The sequence below is a fragment of the Uloborus diversus genome, chromosome 6 (genome assembly GCF_026930045.1).
Source record: "Uloborus diversus isolate 005 chromosome 6, Udiv.v.3.1, whole genome shotgun sequence".
In the NCBI taxonomy this organism is placed as follows: domain Eukaryota; kingdom Metazoa; phylum Arthropoda; class Arachnida; order Araneae; family Uloboridae; genus Uloborus; species Uloborus diversus.
In genome coordinates, this window is record NC_072736.1 from 13,589,169 (window position 1) to 13,614,537 (window position 25,369).

At 34.9% G+C, this 25,369-nt stretch overlaps 2 protein-coding genes across 3 annotated transcripts in view; one reads left to right on the forward strand and one right to left on the reverse strand.

Annotated features, from left to right (window-relative positions):
- The window catches only part of LOC129224223 (fibroblast growth factor receptor 4-like), a 32,910-nt gene extending 21,692 nt beyond the window's left edge, over positions 1–11,218 (forward strand). The window contains 4 exon segments of the mRNA XM_054858646.1: positions 1,365–1,436; positions 4,271–4,407; positions 5,593–5,698; positions 7,197–11,218. Of these exon segments, the coding sequence (XP_054714621.1) occupies positions 1,365–1,436; positions 4,271–4,407; positions 5,593–5,698; positions 7,197–7,271 (390 nt within the window). The 3' untranslated portion in view covers positions 7,272–11,218.
- Positions 1,789–25,369, reverse strand: part of LOC129224510 (cytochrome P450 4V2-like) — a 74,147-nt gene continuing 50,566 nt past the window's right edge. The window contains exons 10-14 of one of the 2 annotated variants that reach the window (XR_008580697.1): positions 21,270–21,449; positions 17,001–17,190; positions 3,282–3,321; positions 2,741–2,759; positions 1,789–2,148 (exon numbers count right to left, since the gene is read on the reverse strand). Coding sequence is in view for 1 of the 2 variants with exons in the window: in XM_054858972.1 (XP_054714947.1) it covers positions 17,030–17,190; positions 21,270–21,449 (341 nt within the window). In the remaining variant the exon portion in view is untranslated. Of the gene's footprint in view, positions 2,149–2,740; positions 2,760–3,152; positions 3,322–17,000; positions 17,191–21,269; positions 21,450–25,369 lie in introns of those variants that run through there. The other variant, XM_054858972.1, reaches the window with a different exon arrangement.

The window sequence follows — 25,369 nt, forward strand, 5'->3', positions numbered from 1 at the left end:
TCCTTTCTCATATTAAAAATAAAAACATCGAAAAAAATCATCACAGAACAAATTATGTTCATATGCAGTACGATTTTGAAAGGGAGGAAAGAGAGAAAATAAATTTTATTTCTTCACTTATTAAATCAGAAATTACTGTTACCTTTGCTTGAAATTATTTTACGTACTCCATTAGTCAGTCAAAGAAACTCAAAGATGGTGGGAGGGATTCGGAACCCTTGGACCTTCCCCTTGTGTGCGCAACTGAATGTATTTATTTATACTACGGGACCCCAAATCCGGTATCCTCGGTACCGCAATCTTTCCGGATTTTGGACTCCTATTTAAAACATAGTGAAAACTTTCCAGTCGTACGATATAAGCCGCGTTTTTCCCGATTTCGCTATATTCCCGCTAAATTTCTTGTATTTTTTGGTCAACCTGAATGAGAGCATACATCATTATGCTAAAAGGAAATTTGGAGACAAAATACAGCAGTATGTAGTCCGTAGTCCGCGGAAGTTGCTTTCTATTATGCAATGTGCCGATCTGCCGATCTATGCAATAAATAAATCATATTTTTACTAAAAATAGTTTTGTACTTTTGCTCAATAGGCTTTATATTGCATACTTATGAGAAGATAAAAAAAATTATCGTTCACCAAAAGTGGATGTTAAAAGATTGATGCACAATTACAGCAAAACGCATATTAGCGCATAACACGTGGCGTCGAAAAAAAAAAAGCTGAACTGAAAGTACTGTGTTTTCAACAAGTAATTACTGTTAAACATTTTAAACTGAAAAAAAAGGGGGGGGGATTTTTTTGGTTGAAAAAATTATTATTATTTATTGATTAAAAAATAACAGTTCCAAATTTCGGATCTTCTGGATTTTAGAATTTCGAAATTAGGGTCTCCTACTCTATGTTTATTGGAATTACGATGTTAGTTTTAACAATGTGGTGAAAAATGCACGCTACAAGATTAACTGTTATGTGGGTAACCTCAGGAGAGTCTACGGACCACATCTTGCGAATCATTGGTCTTTCACAATATTTTTATACTTTTCTAAACGTATTATCGCACTAATTTACATGAAAACTGTAATAATTATTTTTGCCTTTGCATAAATGAGCGGATGTTAGATAATTAGGTCTTTTTAAACTGACAGAATTTAGTATTTAAAAGAGGAAAAAATAGAAACAAGTTTTTAATAAACATAGGGGAGAAGTAAACTAAATGGTGGCAAAAATAGTATGTAGCTATTAGAAGTATTGATTAAATTATAGGTAGGAACGTTCTTGGGGGAACAGTGTATTGTAGATGGTTTAAACTATAAACTTATAAAGCCAAAAGTAGATATTAAACGTTGATTTCTTTTTTAGGGAAGGTTACCCATCAAATGGATGGCTCCCGAAGCCCTGTGTGAACGCTATTATACTGAAAGAAGCGATGTGGTGAGTAAATTCGCAGATTCTAAAAAATAGTAATGAGTTGAGTCAGGGGCGGACTGGCCCCGCTACGCCGGCTCAAAGGGCCGCGGGGCGATGCGCCCTCGAGGTTGAACACCTTTTTTATTATTTTTTAAAAATTTATTTAATTATTTTTTTTTTGGTGCATTTTTTTTTAAATTAATATTTTTTTTTTGCGTTAGTAAACCTGTGCGACTTCAATTCGCTTTTTTTTTTCCCCTTAAACCTATAAACCTGTGTACCATCTTTTTTTTTCTTTCATTCTTTCTTTCTTTTTTTTTTTTTTGGCAGCATCTTTTCTTCTTCTTCTTTTTTTTTTTTTTGGCGCCATTTGGAAGCCAAGGTTGGCGCCCTCTTGAGGGACCCGGTCCGCCCCTGAGTTCAGTTGAGAGATCTAGAACAAAACAGTTTTCGTTTTGTAAAGTGCACTTCGTTGATCTAATTCTATTCCTTGGTTTGAAGTACAATTTTAAAGACTTGGAAGGGTACAGAAGCAAAGGTTGGCAGCAAAAGTTTTTGCAGCAATAAACTAATATTTAAATTCTTAGAAATCCATTTTTATTTATTTATTTATTTTTGAGAATGATTTGAGTGAGGGTATTACTGTCGTATTTTGGAAGAAGATATTGTAAGATTTTTAAAGCTGTTTTTTTTTAATCAGAAAATTCATGAAACTAATATTTTGTTAAAAAGTCAGATTTATACAAATACAAATACAAATACAAAAGTGACGACCAGCAACAGGCTCTGGGCCCAGCTAGACTGGTCCTAGTCAATTTACAATCCCCAGTGAAGATCAATGGCCCTCTTAAAACTGTCTACTCCTTTGCTCATTACCACCTCTTCCGGTAAGCTGTTCCAAGGTTCCACTACCCTGCTAAAATAATAATTTTTCCCAATATCCATGTTAGCCTGAGATTTAAATAGCTTAAAACAATGACCCCTTGTCCTGTTTTCAGTGCTAAACTTTAGCCCCGTAACATCTTTCGTTTTAATAAATTTAAACAGCTGAATCATGTCCCCTCGGTCTCTTCTTTGCTCAAGACTGTACATTTTTAGCCTTCTAAGCCTGGAATCATAATCTAAGTGGGAAAGTCCACTTATTAGCCTTGTAGCCCGCCTTTGAACCCTTTCCAATACATTAATGTCTTTTTTAAGATAAGGAGACCAAAACTGAACAGCATACTCCAAATGGGGTCTTACCAAACTTCTATATAAGGGCAGAAGAACTTCGATTAACAACATGCAACATAACACAATGCTTCGATATACAACATAAATTCGAAGCAATTTATGTTGCATTGCTTTCTAAAATCATAAAAATAACGTTATTCATTAATTTGTGTGTAACCCTTTTCTACTTGATTCAAAAGGTCCTTAATAATTATTAAACTTAAGATCTTGAAATATCCTATAAAGCTGTATAGCTAGGCTCAATTTCTAAGAAAAAGTACCCCATACCCTAATTAAGTTATCTAAATTGCCTGAAATTTCTTTTCATTCAAAGTTTTACAGAAGACGAACAGTTCTGTGTGTGGTTATGCAGAACTTAAGCCCTGCTTTAAGTGCATAATTGTCAAAAAAAAAAAAAAAAAAAAGAAGAGCAATAATTTTTTAAAGTAATTTCATAAATTAACAAAACTAATTCAAATAATTTACTTGTCAAACATTTTTAAAAATATATTTTTATTTATCCCCACCCCCTGTACTTTTGATGCTTTTCTGAATAAAAACAAATGAAACAGAATTTAGCAATGGTAAACATCTCACGATGATTTGTTCAAAAGTTGAGCTTTTAATATTTCCATTGAACATGAAGATCAAAGCATGCTGTCCACAAGGGTATCATTTCACTCTGAGTAGAATATCCCTGAAAATAGATAAAGAATTTCTGTTTTAAATTTGACATTTGTGAAGTTTCTCTTATATACAAGTATAAACAAAACATACAACCATGGCCGTAGCCAGGACTCCCGTCAGGGACGGACAAACATAGGCGCAACAAGATAGTGATTTTAGTTGTCCCCCCCCCCCCCCCCCAGCACGGACCTCGGAAATTGCTTAAAATTATTGTCCTCCTTTTCCCTAAAAGAACATTTAATGCTATTTTTGGACAGATGAGGGCAGAAAACGCGGTTTATGGCTTTTCCCCAGAAATTTTTCGAAATTGAAGGCCTAAAATAGTAACTTTAAATTGTCTTTGGTATTATTTGGAAAGAGCATAGGAGTTGGAGGTTCTCTTCTAAGGAGAGGCTATTGCACCTAACCAAGAGCGCCCATATAGGGGGCAAGGGGGTCTCGAGCTCCCCCTTGGAAATTAGAACTTCCTTGCTTTTAGTACCTTTTTCTTTGCAAAAATATAAAAATATTTCTTCTCCAGCCATTAATGAATAAATAATTAAAAATATCAAATTTTAATGACTCTAATCCGTCCTGAAATCTGCCTTGATGGGGAAAATATCCTGCTAAACCATTGTTAAAATTTCTTAGCCCCCCCCCCTTACAATTTTGCATATGGGCGCCCATGCCCCTCCCTGCTCCCTTCTGGCTACGCCCAAGCATACAGCTGAAAATATAACACCTTTACCTTAGAAACAAGCAGTGCAGAAAATATTATGTCTAATTTTTTGACTGACAAAAAAATTTCAAACATACTAGGATAACATAACGTATATAAAGCGATATGTATATGGGTGATGGGGCTGCACTTAACTGTCAAAATGATCGGCCTGCTTTGTACGTAAAAGTGGTTTCCAGTTAAAATCATCTGTATTTAATTTATATTTTGAAAAACTTTTTTTCCCCTATCTCTTCTTAAGTGGTCATTTGGAGTGCTGTTGTGGGAAATCATGACTCTCGGAGGAACACCATACCCAACGATTCCCTACGAGAAGCTTTACCAGAAGTTGAAGGACGGTCATCGCATGGCAAAACCTGACAAATGCCCACTAGATATGTAAGTATCATTAACTTTAATTTTTGAGTAGTCGACATTGCATACTGATTTAACTTTGCCCTTTCTCCTTCTGTTGCCTTTGCGGCTGGCAAATAGCGAGTAATTTGATGTATTGTGGGGTGATGAAACTCATGAAAACTAATTTATTTATCTGTCTAATTATTGTTGACTATTAATCATTTCGCAGTTTACCGATTCTTTTCCTTTTCATTACATTTACTTACTACTGGTACCCGCACGGCTTTGCCCATAGTTGAAAAAAAAGGTCATTTGGTTCGTCTGTATATTTACAAACAATGGATGATGAATTTCTCGCCAATTTGCTATGCTCATTTGCTCGCCCATGTTATGATAATTTTCTCGTTCATGTTATGATAATTTTCTCGGTAAAATGTTCTTAAAAATGGAATAGAAAAAGAACAAAATCGAATTTTCGAAAAATCGTTTCGAGGTGCACAGTGCACACCCCCATGCTACTAACTAATTTTGTGCCTAATTTCATGAAAATCAACCAAACGGTCTAGGCGCTATTCGCGCCACAGACATCCAGACTTTTCAGACAGAGATCCAGACTTTCAGATTTGTTATTAGTAAAGATATTGCTGTTTTTTCTTTTTTTTTTTCGATTTATTATTTTGGATTGAAAGATTTATTTTGCTGATTTTTTCCGACTTATTATTTTTTATTTATTTATTTATTTTATTTTATTGTGGACGATAAATCTTTTTCTGTCTTATTGATTTATGTATTTATTTATTATTTTTTCATTTGTTTATTTATTTTTGTTGGCGATAAATCTAATGGAAACTAAATATTGCTCAAAATCTTGCCTTAAAATAAATTGCAAATCTCTCAGTAAATTTTGGAACAAAATTCAAAAACCTGTGATTGTAAAACTTTTCATTGCTGAAGCAGAAAAGCCTTTAGGAGATAAATCAAATTAAAATAATAATAATAATAAAATAAATAAATAAAAGTTGGAAAATGTCCCTGCCTAATCAAAGATGTACATTGAACAAATACAATTGCTTGTTGAAACAATACCAGGATCTTTTCCTTTCGTTTCAAACAAAAATAAAATTATTTATGATATTTCCTTCAAAAATTTCATGCTATCATATTTTCTATATAAAAAGCATTTTGAAATTTTTTATTCAGTCCAATTCTTTCTTTTTTTTTATATAGCTATATGCTTATGAGAGCTTGTTGGGAAGAAGTTCCATTAGATCGTCCTAATTTCAGTGAAGTTACAAAGATTTTGGACCGAATTCTGCTGGATTCTTTGGAACGAGTAAGTTTATTTTTAACAAGTAAAAAATTATCAGTCAAATACTTGCTGAAAGTTTCAGAGTGTTAATTTGCGTGTCAAGTAAAAACTAATTGCACTGAGTTTGTATGTGATTTATCTTCTATCCCGATTACATTACAAGTGTTCAATGTCAAAAGATAAAATTATTCGCTATCTTTGTTTGTATATATTTCTGCTTGCAATTATCTAAATATTAAAAGTAGCAGAAATGCTCAGGATGCCCATCCCCACCCCCCGAAGTTCAGTGGCGTAAATCTTCCCCTCCCCCTAAATATTTCTCAACTCTCTTTCCCTTTTTTATTTTCTCGTTCTCTTTTTATATTATTTATTTTTTTAATGCATTTATTTATTTTTTTAAGCATTTTATTTGTTTGTTTATTTATTTATTTTTAATTATTATCATTATTACTATTTTATTAGAAAAGTCCTGTGCTACGCCAATGACACGCGCACACACACACACACACACACACACACACACACACACACACAGACTAAATAAATAGTAAATGAAAAAAAAAATGTGAACAGAATAAAATAAAGTAAAATAAAATGAATAACTTAAACTTAAAATAAAACAATAAATACATTTTAATAAATGAATGAAAAAATTAAAACTCCCCCCCCCCAAAAAAAAAGTTAGCGCAGCTTGCGCCATAATCCCCCATGTGGGCACCCCTGGAACAGACCTGCCCAAATTCTACGAATTTAACTTGAATGTCTCTGTAGAAAAAGTTGCTTCATTTATATCAGTTAAAATAACAAAATTGCTTCAAAGTATTAAAACCTCTTCTATAATTATGTATAGTAATCATTTTAGTACAGTGCTTTAAATCCTTTAGTTGCTGAGAGGACTAATAAATTGACTAGGACTAGTCAAGCTGGCCCAAAGCCTGTTGCTGATCCTCATTTTTTGTGTTTGTATTAAGTTACCCATTTAATTTGTTTGTCCTGACCTAATCGAATTTGGGTCGATTTTAACTTGAATGTCTCTTTAGAAAAAGTTGCTTCATTTATTTCAGTTAAAATAACGAAATTGCTTCAAAATATTCAAACCTCTTCTATAGTTATGCATAGTAATCGCTTTAGTACAGTGCTTTAAATCTTTCAGTAGGTGAAGGGACTAAAAAAAATGACTAGGATCAGTCAAGCTGGGCCCAAATTCTGTTGCTGGTTTTCACTTTTGTATTAACTCATCCATAGTTTGTTTGTTTAGGCCCAATCTACCCAAATTCTACGATTGTAATTGAATGTCTCTTTAGAAAAAGTTGCTTCATTTATTTCAGTTAAAATAACGAAATTGCTTCAAAATATTCAAACGTCGTCTGTAGTTATGCATAGTAATTACTTTAGTACAGTGCTTTAAATCTTTCAGTAGGTGAGGGGACTAAAAAAATGACTAGGATCACTCAAGCTGGGCCCAGAGCCTGCTGCTGGTCCTCACTTTTGTATTTGTATTTATTTTGATTTGTTTCTCCAGACGTATCTCGAGCTGGATTTCCCGATCCTGGACACTCCACAGAACAGCAGTTCCGAGGAAGAGGAAATGGATTAAGGCCGTCTTCTGTGCACCAGGATGATTTATTTATTTATTTTGTGAGAGGTGCCACCGACGTCTCATTGAGTCTGACAACTTAGGACGCCCGAAGTGCAATTAAAATTCCTGCCATTTTGAAAAAGAAAAAAATTTTTTGTGGAAGAAAGTTTTAGTAACTTATATATCTGCTGTTGACTGTTAATAATCGGGTTGATGTTGAACTGCATATGAAGTTTGCAGAGTTTAGTTTTTGAAAATGGTTGTGTGAAGAGCGATGGACTTTTTGGGAGAAACGAAAAAAAAAAAAGAGCAAGATTAAAATTGGAGATCCTGAATCTCAGTTTTAAGTAGACTTTTTGGAAAAGTAGAAAAAAGAAAACAAGTACAGAAGCAAGATTAAGATTGAATGTTCGTAGTCTTAGTTTTATTCAGACTCATAATGATATTTCGTTGTGGATAGAACTCTACATTTTTTATCATTATTGGTTGGCAGCTGTGTGAAAATTTTAAATTTAATACTACTTTTTATAGGATTTTTTTTTTAAAATTAGGAACACATAATAAAATGCATTTTTGGATACTAAAAATTATATGTTTATCAGACCTGTAGTCAGATAACAATTTCAAGAAAGGCTAGTTCCACTTGCTCTCCTGCAATATATAAAATAAGTATTTTTTTTTCTACTTTTTTACCAGCATTGCGTCAACATTTTTCATGTTAACAAGTATTTACCCTCCTCTCCTATCTACTTAGTTTTTTTACTCATATTTTTTTAATTGTTATTTCTTCATATTTATCGTTTGATTGACATTGGATTACAAAGAAAAAAATGAAAAGATTACTCAGTTTTGAAGGTAAAGCATATTAAATGTAAACACTGTTCTCAGGTGTTTTATTTCCCAGTAGGAAGTAAGAATTATCTAATACGTCTATTTAAATCAGTTGCATTTCACAAGAGGAAGAATTTTGGTCAAGCCTTCTTGATTTATTCTCGCTACAGGTCTGAAAAAGATGTAATATACTTTTTTCTTTTTTTTGCTTTCTTCAAAACTTCTGAGAGAAAGCTTACTATAATAGTTAACTTTCAGACTCTCTTTTTCTTTTAGTAATCGGATCGATTCTTAGTTTAACCTAATATCCCTCTCTATTTTTTTTTCTTTTAGTAATCGGACCAATTCAATTTCACCTCTAATGCCCCTCTCTATTTTTTTTTCTTTTAGTAATCGGATCGATTCACAGTTTGACATAATGTCCCTCTTTTTTTTTTTTTTTTTTCCTTTAGTAATCGAATCGATTCACAATTAAACATTATGTCTCTCTCTATTTTTTTTCTTTTAGTAATCCGATCGATTCATAGTTTAACCCAATGTCCTTCTCTATTTTCGTTTCCAAATAGAGAAAGGATTAAATGTGATGAAAGCTATTTTCATTTAAAAGCTCCCCTGTGAGAAATTCAGTATTTATGCATAGCAAAAATCAAAGGATAGTTTTTTTTTTATGTACAATACAAAAATAAAATAACTACATTGAGAATAAGTTGTTTGAAAGTAAAAATATTGTATTTTTTCTCCTTAATTTTGTATGAAAAATATTTATACTACTGTACAGTTGACAAATCAGATGAGATATTGAGAATAGTATGATAGATTTCTTTTTTTCTTTTTATAATACAGTCTAATGTAAGTCAACTAATAACTCTTGGACATGAGTATCAAACCGTTTCTTTTGGTGGTTTACATTTCCATTACAACTGATTTTTCAGCCATACATTTTAAAAAAAAACAAATTTTGGGATTTTTTTAACCAAAATGTTTCTTTTTTCCCACAAAACGCGCGGCCGTGGGGAAAAAAAAAAAAAAAAAAAAAAAAAAAAAAACAACTTTTTCATAAAATATATATCTTAGAGCTCTCTTCATATGTGCTTTAATGTTTGCTTATTTTATTTTTGTATTGTAAATGATTATACTAAAAGCAATTGTATTGGAATCGGTTGTATTACAAAAAAAACCTTAGTCAAGAAGACCTTGGTGTTTTACAGGTTTGGAAATTATAGCCTATGTATGTATATACGGTATACATACATAGGTATACCGTATATACATAATATATCGGTTGTATTAAAAAAAAAGCTTAGTCAAGAAGAATTTGGTGTTTTACAGGTTTGGAAATTATAGCCTATGTATGTATACCGCTTGAAACAATAGCTATACATATGATTATTTCAACTTCTTAACTCCATTCAAATTAACTAATTATTTTAATGTTATTCAAGAATAAAAAATTCAAGATAAAAATTTTACATGTGTTAATCAAATGATGTGTGTATGTGTAATGTGCAGGGCACATTAAAAACATCATATTTAGCAAACACAGTTGAATCCCTATTTATTGAGTCTGAAATAAACTGCATATTAAAAAATTATTATTTTATTAATTTTCAATTTTTTAAAGGCTTTTATTATTTTATTAATTTTATTTATTTACTTTATCATTTTCTTTAGTATTTTAATTACATTTATTATTGTTATCTTTTTGATTTTTTAAAAAATATTAATTCATTTTTTTCACTTGAAGAGCAATTTCTAGAAGTGTAAAACATTTTGATGATTTTGGTGATCAAATGAACTAAAGTATGAATTCAGAAATTCCTTAAATAGCGACTCAGCTGCTGTTGGTGTCTGACTCCTTTACTGAATAGGAATCTGTATTTTTAGTTTTGTAGCAAGATTCTTTTGCATTATATTAAAAGTTGATTGAAATCAATTTATTTTGATCCATGAAGTTAACAAAAGAGAAGAATGTGATAAAGATATTTATTATTATTATTATTTAATGCATGATTTGTAACTGCTTTTTAGTTCGAAGGAGTTCCTTTGAAATTGATAGAAAAAATAGTTGACAGCACGCGACTTTTAAGACTTTAAAATCTCACAAGTATTCATTATAGTTTATTGCTTAAAATTAATGAATTGCCAATTAATTGTCTTTTTGAAAATGTTTTTGAATGAGCTTTACGGTTTTTACAAATCGTGTCCACATGGTTTCAAAATGATTTTTGCTTTGCAACGGGGGCAAATGCTTTCCTCTGAAGATTACATTGTCATTAAATTTTAACTGAAACAATGTGCAATTAAAAATCACTTAACACATTAGTACTCAAACGCCATTTTGAAAATTTTATTAATATGCACGTGTCCTGCCGCATTCCAGCGAATGGATTTAAAGGACTGACTTTTCAGTCGAACCTTTGTGATGTGACAAGGATTTCGAATCAATAAAAAATAAAAGAATAAAAGAAACAGAACTACAAACTGAAATAAAAAGCAAATTAAAATCATTTAACCTATTCATACTCAGCGGTCATTGAGAAAACTTTACTGTTATATAAATATCAGTGAGCAATAGTTAATTCAGTTTAATTATGAACTGAATAAAAACTGAAAATGGATTAAAAATAACTGAAATAAAATGCTAATTTAAATCATTTAACACATTCTTTCTCAATCGCCATTTCGTGAAAATTACAAATGTGTAAAGATCAATAATGAGTAGAAATTAAGTTCAGTTTAATTATAAATTAAATAAAATTGGCATTGGTAAAACAACTGTAGTTTAAAACTGAAACAAAATTTAAATGACAACCATTTTCCATGTCTATGCGCAACTAATATTTAATAAAAGTGTAAATATCAATGATAGGTAGAAATTAATTCAGTTTAATTATTAACTGAATGTAACTGAAACTGGGGAACCCCCCCCCCCCCTACAAACTGAAACAAAATCATTTAATGTCTTCATACTCAATTGTGATATAAATGTTGATACTAAAAATTAAATTTTATCCCATCTCATAGATATACTTGATGACGATTTTTATGAATATGTTTATTGAATCGATAGTTGAGTCATTGAGTGACATTTAAAGAGTTTTTGTGATTTTTCACCTGCCATTCACACACACACACAAATAAAAGTCCTTTTCCAAACTAAGGAAATTGAAAAGGAATTTTTCTGCGGACACTGGAGCTGAATAAATACATAAATAAATCACTACTTATAACAGTAAACTTATATCAATCCTTCAGCAATTGATACAGCAGAGCCAAAAAAAAAAAAAAAAAAAGCAAATATTTACTTTAAAGCCAATTGTCTTAAATTTATCTTAACATCATGTACCGTCTTCACCTCTTAAACTCCTCTATTTATGCGTGAATTATGGATTTTAATGAAATATTTAACACAAAAATCAAAATCTCAAAATTTTCAAAGGAAAAAAAGCTACCCTGTGCAAAGTAGAGGAACATTAAAAATCTATTCTCTCTTTAATAAAAATATTTTTGTTGACTATACGTTGCATTTGAAGGAATCACTTGCATTTATTTTATGAATCTCATTGTAAACAAAGTTTGTATCTAGAAAAGCATTTATGTAACAAACCTTTTCATTTTGTTGTAGTTATTCATTTCTCACCTCATTTGTGTAAAAATTACATCTGTTTCGGTCGTCATAGTTCGTGTATATGTTGGGTGCCATATTAACGTAAATTATTTTCATCCGCATTGTATTCTCATAGCATCATTTATCAATGAATTTGACATGAATGATTTTATTTAAACAATGCATTTATTAAAAAAGAAATTATGATTTATTTTTGTTAGTGGAGATGTAGAATTTGCTTGGGAATTTGTATGTAAAAATGTGTAAATAAACAGCTATCACAGCAAAGTTGAGGTACAAAAATTTTCATAAACAAGGGTTTCTCTTCTAGTTTAGTATACGAAGTAATGTAACAAGAGTATACATTGATATGTAATTTGAAAAAAAAAAAAAAAAACTTTTTGCTTTGTAATGAATTTTTTTAAAAGTCTAAAATATGTAACCAAACTTGGACAAAAACGAATTTACAAATATATCATTAAAATCTGAATGGTGGTCAAATTGAGTCACATCTAACGTCAATAGTATTTACTAAAAGAAATGGCAAAAAAATACATTTTAAGTCATTTCTAAAATTTGAGAAATTATGAATCTGTTGAAAACGTTGTGTCGAAAAACAGAGGTATTGAAGGTTTTATTGTTGTGATAAATGTTATGCAAAAAAATGAAATCAATGTAATATTCTATAAACTTATTGCAATAAAACTGGGGCTCAATAAGGAAAGGTTAAGTGATAGCATGCACACACTTATACATGCATACATAAAAACCAAACTCAATGGCGCAAAAGCCCATTGGGGCTTAAGTCTTCTGTGCCCATCTCAGTTTTCGTGACCAAGGGCTGTAGGGTGCAAAGCAGATGTTCCGGTTAGGTTGTCAGCTGAACCTCCAATGTTTAGGTCCCAAGCGCGCTTGGTTTATCTACCCACTGAATAGACCGTGTCCTACCAGCACTTCCTACAAGAAAGCCATCTAACTGGTTCCGTGACGTCATAGCAAGAGGCTGACGGAAAGGAAATTTCACAGTGGAAACTGTTACAACTCGGCCATTGGGCTCCATACATACATAAATAATACAGTGGAGCATCAAAAATCCGCACAAATTGGGAGAAGTGGTGGTGCGGATTTTTGATTTTGCGGATTTCAGGTCACTAAGGAAATAGGTGGGAGTTGTACCTTTAAATTGGAAAAATAAAAACAACAAGGAATGAAAATATAATAGTTCTATTCTATTCTATTCAAGAGTCACAACTGACTTCAACTGTATTTATGTCGAGGACTGCATATTAAGTGCCTTGCCTCCATTATTTTTATATACCGATAGATGGCAGCACCATCACCGGATCGAACAGTTAGTGAGAATTTTGAACTAGTCCAGGAGCTAATAGCTACCTAGTACTAGCACCCCCAGAGGTATCGTTTCACTTGGAGGACATTGAGACCACGAGCATATTTAACGTCGCCCAGTCCCCATTAATGACGACGGTGGGTCTTCGACCAGCGAGGATCGAACCCGAGGCCCTCCGGTCCCGAGTCCAATGCCTTACCGATCAGGCTACCACGGCCTCAAAATAATAGTTAGTTATTTACATTATATTTAATATATACAAGTTTACAAATCATTAGCTATTTACATTTTGAAAACATTTCAGAAATTATAGCTTGTTTCATATTTTTTGATAGTTTAAGCTTAAGTCTTTTTTGTATGTTGTACAGCATTAGGAGTTCTTGCTCCGACACAATATCTTGTTTTAAAAATTCCACGTAGTATTCTCCTACCTGCACACCCTCCGAGATTAGAATTTTTTTAGATTCTGCATCTCCTTTTTCCTCATCATTTAAAAAATTAAGTTTTGGGGAGAATCGAAGCGGATTTTGGATGTTGTCGGATTTCAGGGTGGCGGATTTTTGATGCTCCACTGTACAAAGTAAATATTTTCATATGTTTAATATTCTAATTACAAAAAAGAAAGTTGTGAATTGAGGATGGTTTGAAGGCAGGTCGGTGTGTGGGCAGATGTTTTTAAGGGTATTTCTGTTTTTTTTTTGGGGGGGGGGGGGGCTTGTAGTATTTGAGGAGAGGGTCTCGAGGTTTTGCGTATAAGTGCCTTGTCTTTCGATATGATGGTCATCTAGTTATTGTTATGCCGAAGCAGCAGCGTTTGTTAGTGTATTGGTTTGCTTCAATTTGTTGGTTAAAGTGAACAAAACAAAATGCATCTTAAGTGCCTTAGACATGTATTTTCTATGTTTCGTAAATTTCAAATGATTTACAAGTTTTACAAATGTTGTGATTCATAAGATGGTGTACATAATATTTGGTTAAGATGTCTATGAATCAGTGATAATGTTTGAAATGATTTCTATTCTGCACGGATTATATCGGCCATTTTTGAGTAGTTCCTAAACTAAAAAGCAGAGCTGTATGACAGTACACCTCCCCAAAGTTATGACATGGTTGGTGGTTCTACAGCAAAAGCATTTTGTTATACGCAGTTACTTTGAAGTCTTAAGAGTCATAAACATCGGCAGAACACCGTCAGCCGTGTTACGACATGAATGGTGTTTCTACCGATGTTTATGGATTACGACTTCAAAATAATTATGAAAAACAAACATTCAACCTGAATGTTGAAAAAAAGGCGGGGGGGGGGGAGGTACGCTCACTTCCGAACCACCCTGTCAGGGACATCCGATGGGAGGTTATGAGAAGTCACTGCGACCCCCCAAAAATTCCTTGTCCGGCGAATTTTGCTGACGATTCGGCAAATTTAGAGACGAATTGCAACATTAAAATTGCTTTTTCTTTAAATTTTTATAAAATCCATTTTGACTACCATTTTATCATTCGGTGTAGTTGGAATTTCATTCTGAAAAATGAGAACGTCCCCCCCCCCCCACACAAAATTTTAGTTCGGGGCGCCCTTGCTCGCTGTAGGGTTATTCAATGCTTCTTTGATTGCAAAAAAAAAGTGCCAGTTGAGGCTTAAATTTGAAAAATATCAAAATAATTGTGTTCCAAAATGCTTTGTAAAATGCCAAAGATGTATTTGTGATGTGAAACCAAAGATATTTTATAATAAACAAGAACAAAGTGTGGAAATTTCATCTCTAAGGGAGTCATTTCAAATTGTAAAATTTCATTCATTGTGAAGAGTAATGTTCATACTATTGTGTCCTTGACCTGCTTATTTGTTTAAGCTCCTCGTTCTACTGTAAATATTTCTGTTAAGCATGTATTTTAAAATAAATGCTGTAATCCAGAATCGTTGCATTGATTGGAGTTCTTTAACAATGAATGTAAAAACTGTGCTGTTGTAATTCTTCTAAGTATTGAACCAGCACTTTAAACCAACATCCAGCATAAAAATGTAAAACCCTGGCCCATTTCTTCAAATGTTTCAAAAACTCATTGCTGCAGATGCTGCCGTTTACCTTCTCACGGCAGTACAATGGGGTCGTTTCCAAAATTTTAAAAGTATTTTTTTCTGAAAGAGCATGCTTAAAAACATAGGATCTGACCATTTTTTAAATAATTTATTTAAGTTTAATATTTTTAAAAAATTACTTAAATCGGTGTGCTTTTATTGTTTACACTTCTGTCGTGTGTCATCACAAATGATGAAATGCCTTTCAATGTTGCCATTTTCACAGAACAGAATATTTAATTCGCATCTTTACTCACCTGTATTGGCAACGATATGGTTGATAGCAAGCGTAGAGCGCAATTTTAATTCGCTTCTTGATTATTATAACGTGGAGTCGCGGTAGAAAGATGCGGCAAAGTGCATCATTTGTGACGTCATAAAGACCACGCCTTGTTTGAAAAATCGGACATTTTAAAAAATTAATTAAAAAAAAACTGTTGGGGAAAATGAAATTATTTTCTGGGTCCATGTAATTTTTTTTGCTCATTCTATCCATTTCAATGACTAAAAGTAGTACTTTTGACTGAAGGAAACCACCCCACTCCCTATCCATATTTTCACTTTCCCGTCGAAACTAATTCGGTATAGAGACGAGTAAACCGGTATGAGAAAATAGGCAATCAGGCTCGAACACCACTGCTCTCATCTCCTGTTTTTCCTCAACATTCTTGTTCCTTCTATCATAAAATTTTGCAGTGAAAGGTACTGGCAACATGGGCAACGAAAAACATGGCTGAAATTTTACGATAAAAGTACTAGTACTTTTTATCCTAAAATTTCAGGATTTTTTTGAACAGGGTGTAGTGCATTTAGGGTGAAATGGATAGCGGAAGTAAACAAAGAGGGTTGCTATTTGGCGCCAACATTTGCCTCTTTCATCGGGGTGTTGAAATTTTGTTCATGAAGATTTTGCTTATCCGCTTGGCTTTGTTTCCCCTGCTCCAGCATTAAGCAGACAACTGTATCGCCACCAAGCATACAGAAGTATCGCTGATTGTCACGACGCTTCGTTTACCTTCGCTATCAACTTCTCGTGCTATAGATACTTTATTACCTACTAGTGGTATCCGCACGGCTTTGCCCGTAGTTGAAAATTAAAAGGTCATTCGGTTCGCGTGTATATTTACAAATAATGGATGACGAATTTCTCGCCAATTGGCTTGGTTCATTCGCTCTCCCATTCCACGTCATGATGATTTCGTAATTTACTCGTCCATCTTATGATAACTTTGCTCTGGAAAGTGTTCTTAAAATTGAAATAGAAAAAAGAACAAAATCGAATTTTCGAAAAATCGCTTCATGGTGCTCACCCCCTTGCTACAAGCTAACTTTGTGCCAAATTTCATGAAAATCGGTCGAACGGTCTAGGCGCGTCACAAACATCCAGACAGAGACTTTGAGCTTTATTATTAGTAACTAGTGGTACCCGCACGGCTTTGCCCGTAATAGAAAGGTCTTTTGTTTCGCCTGTACATTTACAAATAATGTATGGTGAATTTTCTCGCCAATTGACTTGTACCCATGTTACGGTTCCACGTTATGATAATTTCGTATCTCGCCAATTGGCTTGTGCCCATGTTACGATTCCACGTTACGTTAATTTCGTAATTTACTCGTCCATATCATGAATATTTTGTTCTTAAAATTGGAATAGAGAAAGAACCACATCGAATTTTCGAAAAATCCCTTCGAGCTGCACACCCCCACGCTACAAACCAACTTTGTGTCAAATTTCATGAAAATCAGCCAAATGGTCTAGGCGCTATGCGCGTCACAGAGATCCAGACTTCCTACAGATATCCAGAGATCCTCCGGACAGAGAGACTTTGAGCTTTATTATTAGTAAAGAAGATAAAGAATAAAGAAAGACTTATCTTTTACCTGGCGTGTTTCATCGAAAGCTTGGATAGTTATCGTCTCGACCTGATCTTGATCTTCAGAGGATGAGAAGCTCTCAGGATGAGCTCTGTGGCAGGAGGAATTTTATCGCGAGACTCTACCGACTCCAAAGTATAGTGACGCATAACGTTGGAAATCACTACTTTTTCTTCCATTACCGCAAATCTCTGACCTGTAAAACATGACGTAGAGAAAAGTTTAACGTTGCGTCTGAAATGAAATATGTTCCATTTCTACTAATCATCATGATATTTACGATCATCTAGACCAGAGGTTTCAAACCTGCGTTCCGTAATCCCCTAGAGACTCCTGGAATGCAAGCAGGGGTTCCGTTAGTCACCATTATCAAAGCACCTAAGTTTTAGTGAAATTTGAAATTTAATAAATATCAAACTCTTAGAAGTGGTTTGCTTGTAAAATAGGTACAAATAAATTATTTGTTGCTCTTTTTATTCATAGAAGATATATATTGTGCTTCAAAAAAATGTATACAAACTTTAAACTTCTATAGAAAATTTATTTTCTGTTCTACAAAGTTAAATTTCAGGATTTCGCATTTTCAACAAGATGGTGCCCCGCCGCACTATCGCAGTTACGTACGAGCTAATGGATCAAAATTTGCCGGGACAGCGGATGGGATGCAGGGGACCAATTGAGTTTCCAGCACGCTCTCCAGACCTTACACCACTGGATTTCTTCTAATAGGGCACAGTGAAAGATGAGGTGTACAAACGTCACTCATGTAATCTAGACATTCTTTGGAATGAGATTCAAGCCGTGTGTAGAGAAATTTCATTGGACGTTTTAATACGATGTAGGGGAATTGTGGGCAAAGTGGCCACTGCGGGCATAGTGGCCACGGCCGATTTCTCTGCCACCCAGTGGCGCTACGCAGCGGCCAACGCCTCAACTACTGCGTGAGACCTTCATTAGTGTTCCATAGCGTTGTGAAGGTGATCAGATTACGTGTTCCGATTTTAATGTCAAATTTGTTGTTTTTCAAGTTGTTGATGTAAGGTAAGTGGTCTACTTTACTTTGTATATCTATAACTACGACCCTAGTAAGTAATGCTGACAATAACCATTGAAAAGAGTGTAATTTAGGCTATCAATTCATGTGTAGGAGTAAGAGCTGGGTGTAACAGGTGTCCGTGTAAAGTCGCATTTTCGTAATGGCGTCAGAAAGGGCAAAGTGGCCACAGCAGTGGCCACTTTACCCTCTACCGTGGCTACTTTGCCCGACACCAACAATTTTAGTTTTTAATATAAAATATATTTATTTTACCTGTCCCCGAACCCAGGTTAGGTATCCTATAGCAAGTATTTAGTTTTATTTTAAATATATTTATTAATATATAGAAAAAAGTAAAATTAAATGTCTTGTATGCAACTACAACTTATTTCCATTTTTTTTTTCAGTTGGAGTCATGGTCTCTAAATATAAACGGAAAAGCGAGCAACAGTCTTGGGATCCTCAGGCGATGCAGCGGGCTATCGACGCCGTGAAAGATGGTATGCCAATGCAGACAGCTGCCAAAAGCTTCAATGTTCCAAGGAACACGTTGAAACGCCGGGTTTTAAATAGGAACCAGCATGCTAAGGCAACAAACAAAGTTATTGGCCACTACCGTCCTGTTTTCACTGCAGAACAAGAAGAGCAGCTTGTAAAACATCTTCTAGAAATGGAGATACGCTTTTTCGGAATCACTGTACCTGATTTGCGGAGTCTTGCGTACAAACTTGCAGAGCAAAATAAAATCCCACATAACTTCAACAATGAAAAAAAAATGGCTGGGAAAGATTCGGTTAGGGGCTTTAGACAGCGCCACCCTGAAATGGTGTTGAGAGTACCAGAGGCAACTTCGGCGGCAAGAGCTCAAGCGTTTAACAAAGTAAATGTTTCGAAGTTCTTCGACATTTTAGAGGATGTCCAGAAAAACCATTTATATCCTCCTCACAGGGTTTACAATGTCGACGAAACAGGACTTATGACTGTCCAGACTAAACCGTCAAAGGTTTTTGCGCTTAAAGGCAGACGACAAGTTGGCTCTCTCACATCTGCTGAAAGAGGTGTTCTTTCGACATTTGTAGTTTCTATGTCAGCAGGGGGGACTTTTATACCTCCTATGGTCATATTTCCAAGGCAGCGGATGAAAGTTGAGCTCCAGGATGGTTCTCCGCCAGGGACAGTTTTCGCCTGCCATCCATCAGGATGGATGCAAACGGACATTTTCACTCAATGGTTTGAGCACTTTTTACGCTTTGCTAAGCCTTCAGAAGACGACCCTGTTTTATTGGTACTTGATGGACATGCAACGCACACCAGGAACCTTGAATTTCTAGAAAAGGCCAGGAAAAACCATACAACTGTGGTTTGCATCCCCCCTCATTGCAGTCACAAGCTCCAGCCGTTAGACGTTGCGTTTATAGGGCCATTTAACACCTATTATGTACAAGCAATTGAGAGATTCTTGCGAAATAACCCTGGTAGGCAAGTAACCCAATATCAAGTGTCTCGTCTTCTCGGGGAGTCATTTTTGAGCGCAGCTACTCCTACTGTTGCGGTTAACGGATTTAGAAGGTGTGGCATAGTGCCAATCAACAGAGATGTGTTCACTGAAGCAGATTTTATTGCTTCTACAACAACGGAAATTCCCAATCCATCTCAGTCACACCGCACAGCTGACATCAATCCAGTTTCACCGGACTCTGATAAAGAAGGATCTGCTGATGCCGATCCCAACGCAAGTGCAACATCAGGGCCTGTTGATCCCGATCCCGAAGAAAGCACAAGCTCAGGGCCTATATTAGGTGCCGGAGACCCCACAGCATTATTTGTTCTCGTCTCTTCAACCCTAAATGCCTCAAATGATGGTCGTCCATTAAAACCCGATGCCTCATCTGCCTTAAGCTCCATGCCTAGTACCTCATCTGCTGTAAGTCCAACCGCCATACCCAGTACATCATTTGCTGTTAGCCCTCAAGATATTGTCCCGATTCCAAAAATAAATATCATCAAAAGAAAAAATAAAAGAAAAAAGGGTTCGGCTGCAGTTTTAACCTCAAGCCCTTACAAGGCTGAACTTGAAGCAGCGAAGGCAGAAAAGGAAGACAAAGAAAAACTGAAGAGGATCAAACTAGAGAAAAAAGAAGAAAAAAAGAAGTTGGCTACCAAGAAAAAGAAACCAGCTGTCAAACAGAAAAGGAAACCAAAAGTGGGAAATCGTGCTTTGTTTTTGAACGAATCTGACAGTGATGAAAGTGACGTGGATTGTTTGTTCTGCCAGGACTCGTTCTCAAAATCAAAAGAAAATGAAGGGTGGATAAGGTGTTCGGCTTGCCACAAATGGGCACATGAAGCGTGTGCTGGATGTGAAGAAGAGGACAATGAATTTATTTGTGACCTGTGTAAATAGACTGCAAACATGAGACAAAAAATCATGAAAGTTGTGATTACATTTATTATATTTATTACATTTATCTTAGTTTTGTAAATTATCTTGAATTTGTGACAATATATACATAGTTTGGTATTTATAATGCATTTGTAGTATTATTTTTGACATCGGGCAAAGTGGCCACCCTGTGGCCGTTTTGCCCTACCCCATCGGGCAAAGTGGCCATTTGGTAGTGCGTGACAAAACAATTATTTTTATAAAAAGTAACTAAGATAGAGGTTAATACTATTTTTTTTTAATGAGTATAACAATATATGCTATCTTATAAATAATTTTCATTTCTTTTGAACAATTATAACTACTTAAAAAAAATAAGTTTTCCTTAGAGTGGCCACTATGCCCACCCTTCCCCTACAGAATCAGTGGTGACTCGTACTCGGAATTGTATTGAGGTTGCAGGTCACCAATTTGAACAGTATTAACATTTGTTATTTATGTTTTATCAACATTGCACTGTTTTCTATGGAAGTTTAAAAATGTGTATACATTTTTGTTTTGTAGCATCCTGTATTTTATGAAACCATTAGGAATCCCCACCAAGGCCGCCCTAAAAGACGATGGCGCCCAGGGCGAATACTTTCAAACCTGGTTCTTCCATTTCTCGCCAAGTCCTTAAATTTGGCACTTTTCTTAAAATTTCGGCAGACTTTGAGGCATTATGTCTCAGTAACGAGGACAAGAGGGCAAATAAATTTTGCGTCGAAAAATATCGCAATATGCTCTTTCAGTTGCAATCTGTTTAATATTTTTCATCATTGACCAGTTTGTGTGGTTCTCTGGTAAAACTACTTACCGATACAATTTCTGGGTCCTGCCGAAAACGGTATGTATGCATAAGGATGCCTTTCCGCCGAATTTTCCGGTAAGAAACGATCCGGGTTGAAAACTTCCGGATTGGGAAACACTTCTTCATCCCGATGCAAGTGGTACGTCAGAACGATACAGAGGGACCCTTTGGGGATTCTGCTGCCACCTAGAAAAATAAATACCATAATTACTAATCAAAAGAGATAGCGAAAACTACAATGAGGTCTTGAGCTCAGGCAAATGAACAGAGAAAAAACATATATACAGTACTTACGGCAAAATAAAGTAAGAAGTCACGTGATTCTGTTTTCGTCTGTCGAAAGAAATATTTTAGCGCACTTAATTTTTCAGTGTACCGACGCAAGTATTTTTTCCGTGATTAAAACTCGACTCAATGAAGTAATGTTACGTCACTTATTCTACTTCGGCGTGCTTACTGTAAATGTGTTTTTTTCTTCTCTGGCAATACTGTGGCAGGAAAGAATTCCACACGGCAGGGATCTTTTTTTTTTTTTGAAGCTGTTGTAAATTTTTCACAAGTATGTTCTCAGTGGTTATCGCGGGGAATGTTTTTCTGCTATAGTATTGTCACAACAGGAAAAACATACTTATAGTGACTACGGCAAAATGAAATAAGAAGTCACGTGGTTTCGTTTTAGTCAGTCGCAATAATTTTTTCTTTATTTTCACGCAAACATTTTCTCCGTGATTAAAACTCGACTCAATGATGTAATATCACGTCACTTATTATTCTACTTCGGCATGCTTACTGTAAATGTATTTTTTCTTCTCTGACAATACTGTGGCAGGAAAACATTCCGCACGGCAGGGATTTTTTTGAAGCTGTTGTAAATTTCTCGCAAGCATGTTCTCAGTGGTTATCGCGGGGAATGTTTTTCTGCTACAGTATTGTCACAACAGGAAAAACACCCGAATAGTGACTACGGCAAAATGAAATAAAAAGTCACGTGGTTTCGTTTTAGTCAGTCGCAATAATTTTTTCTTCATTTTCACGCAAACATTTTCTCCGTGATTAAAACTCGACTCAATAATGTAATATCACGTCACTTATTATTCTACTTCGGCATGCTTACTGTAAATGTATTTTTTCTTCTCTGACAATACTGTGGCAGGAAAACATTCCGCACGGCAGGGATTTTTTTGAAGCTGTTGTAAATTTCTCGCAAGCATGTTCCCAGTGGTTATCGCGGGGAATGTTTTTCTGCTACAGTATTGTCACAACAGGAAAAACACCCGAATAGTGACTACGGCAAAATAAAATAAAAAGTCACGTGGTTTCGTTTTAGCCAGTCGCAATAATTTTTTCTTTATTTTCACGCAAACATTTTCTCCGTGATTAAAACTCGACTCAATGATGTAATATCACGTCACTTATTTTTCTACTTCGGCATGCTTACTGTAAATGTATTTTTTCTTCTCTGACAATACTGTGGCAGGAAAACATTCCGCACGGCAGGGATTTTTTTGAAGCTGTTGTAAATTTCTCGCAAGCATGTTTTTAGTGGTTATCGCGGGGAATGTTTTTCTGCTACAGTATTGTCACAACAGGAAAAACACCCGAATAGTGACTACGGCAAAATAAAATAAAAAGTCACGTGGTTTCGTTTTAGTCAGTCGCAATAATTTTTTCCTTATTTTCACGCAAACATTTTCTCCGTGATTAAAACTCGACTCAATGATGTAATATCACGTCACTTATTATTCTACTTCGGCATGCTTACTGTAAATGTATTTTTTCTTCTCTGACAATACTGTGGCAGGAAAACATTCCACACGGCAGGGATTTTTTTGAAGCTGTTGTAAATTTCTCGCAAGCATGTTCTCAGTGGTTATCGCGGGGAATGTTTTTCTGCTACAGTATTGTCACAACAGGAAAAACACCCAAATAGTGACTACGGCAAAATAAAATAAAAAGTCACGTGGTTTCGTTTTAGTCAGTCGCAATAATTTTTTCTTTATTTTCACGCAAACATTTTCTCCGTGATTAAAACTCGACTCAATGATGTAATATCACGTCACTTATTATTCTACTTCGGCATGCTTACTGTAAATGTATTTTTTTCTTCTCTGACAATACTGTGGCAGGAAAACATTCCGCACGGCAGGGATTTTTTTGAAGCTGTTGTAAATTTCTCGCAAGCATGTTTTTAGTGGTTATCGCGGGGAATGTTTTTCTGCTACAGTATTGTCACAACAGGAAAAACACCCGAATAGTGACTACGGCAAAATAAAATAAAAAGTCACTTGGTTTCGTTTTAGTCAGTCGCAATAATTTTTTCTTTATTTTCACGCAAACATTTTCTCCGTGATTAAAACTCGACTCAATGATGTAATATCACGTCACTTATTATTCTACTTCGGCATGCTTACTGTAAATGTATTTTTTCTTCTCTGACAATACTGTGGCAGGAAAACATTCCGCACGGCAGGGATTTTTTCGAAGCTGTTGTAAATTTCTCGCAAGCATGTTCTCAGTGGTTATCGCGGGGAATGTTTTTCTGCTACAGTATTGTCACAACAGGAAAAACACCCGAATAGTGACTACGGCAAAATGAAATAAAAAGTCACGTGGTTTCGTTTTAGTCAGTCGCAATAATTTTTTCTTCATTTTCACGCAAACATTTTCTCCGTGATTAAAACTCGACTCAATAATGTAATATCACGTCACTTATTATTCTACTTCGGCATGCTTACTGTAAATGTATTTTTTCTTCTCTGACAATACTGTGGCAGGAAAACATTCCGCACGGCAGGGATTTTTTTGAAGCTGTTGTAAATTTCTCGCAAGCATGTTCCCAGTGGTTATCGCGGGGAATGTTTTTCTGCTACAGTATTGTCACAACAGGAAAAACACCCGAATAGTGACTACGGCAAAATAAAATAAAAAGTCACGTGGTTTCGTTTTAGTCAGTCGCAATAATTTTTTCTTTATTTTCACGCAAACATTTTCTCCGTGATTAAAACTCGACTCAATGATGTAATATCACGTCACTTATTTTTCTACTTCGGCATGCTTACTGTAAATGTATTTTTTCTTCTCTGACAATACTGTGGCAGGAAAACATTCCGCACGGCAGGGATTTTTTTGAAGCTGTTGTAAATTTCTCGCAAGCATGTTTTTAGTGGTTATCGCGGGGAATGTTTTTCTGCTACAGTATTGTCACAACAGGAAAAACACCCGAATAGTGACTACGGCAAAATAAAATAAAAAGTCACGTGGTTTCGTTTTAGTCAGTCGCAATAATTTTTTCCTTATTTTCACGCAAACATTTTCTCCGTGATTAAAACTCGACTCAATGATGTAATATCACGTCACTTATTATTCTACTTCGGCATGCTTACTGTAAATGTATTTTTTCTTCTCTGACAATACTGTGGCAGGAAAACATTAAACACGGCAGGGATTTTTTTGAAGCTGTTGTAAATTTCTCGCAAGCATGTTCTCAGTGGTTATCGCGGGGAATGTTTTTCCGCTACAGTATTGTCACAACAGGAAAAACACCCGAATAGTGACTACGGCAAAATAAAATAAAAAGTCACGTGGTTTCGTTTTAGTCAGTCGCAATAATTTTTTCTTCATTTTCACGCAAACATTTTCTCCGTGATTAAAACTCGACTCAATGATGTAATATCACGTCACTTATTATTCTACTTCGGCATGCTTACTGTAAATGTATTTTTTCTTCTCTGACAATACTGTGGCAGGAAAACATTCCGCACGGCAGGGATTTTTTTGAAGCTGTTGTAAATTTCTCGCAAGCATGTTCTCAGTGGTTATCGCGGGGAATGTTTTTCTGCTACAGTATTGTCACAACAGGAAAAACACCCGAATAGTGACTACGGCAAAATAAAATAAAAAGTCACGTGATTTCGTTTTAGTCAGTCGGAATAATTTTTTCTTTATTTTCACTTAAACATTTTCTCCGTGATTAAAACTCGACTCAATGATGTAATATCACGTCACTTATTATTCTACTTCGGCATGCTTACTGTAAATGTATTTTTTTCTTCTCTGACAATACTGTGGCAGAAAAACATTCCGCACGGCTGGGATTTTTTTGAAGC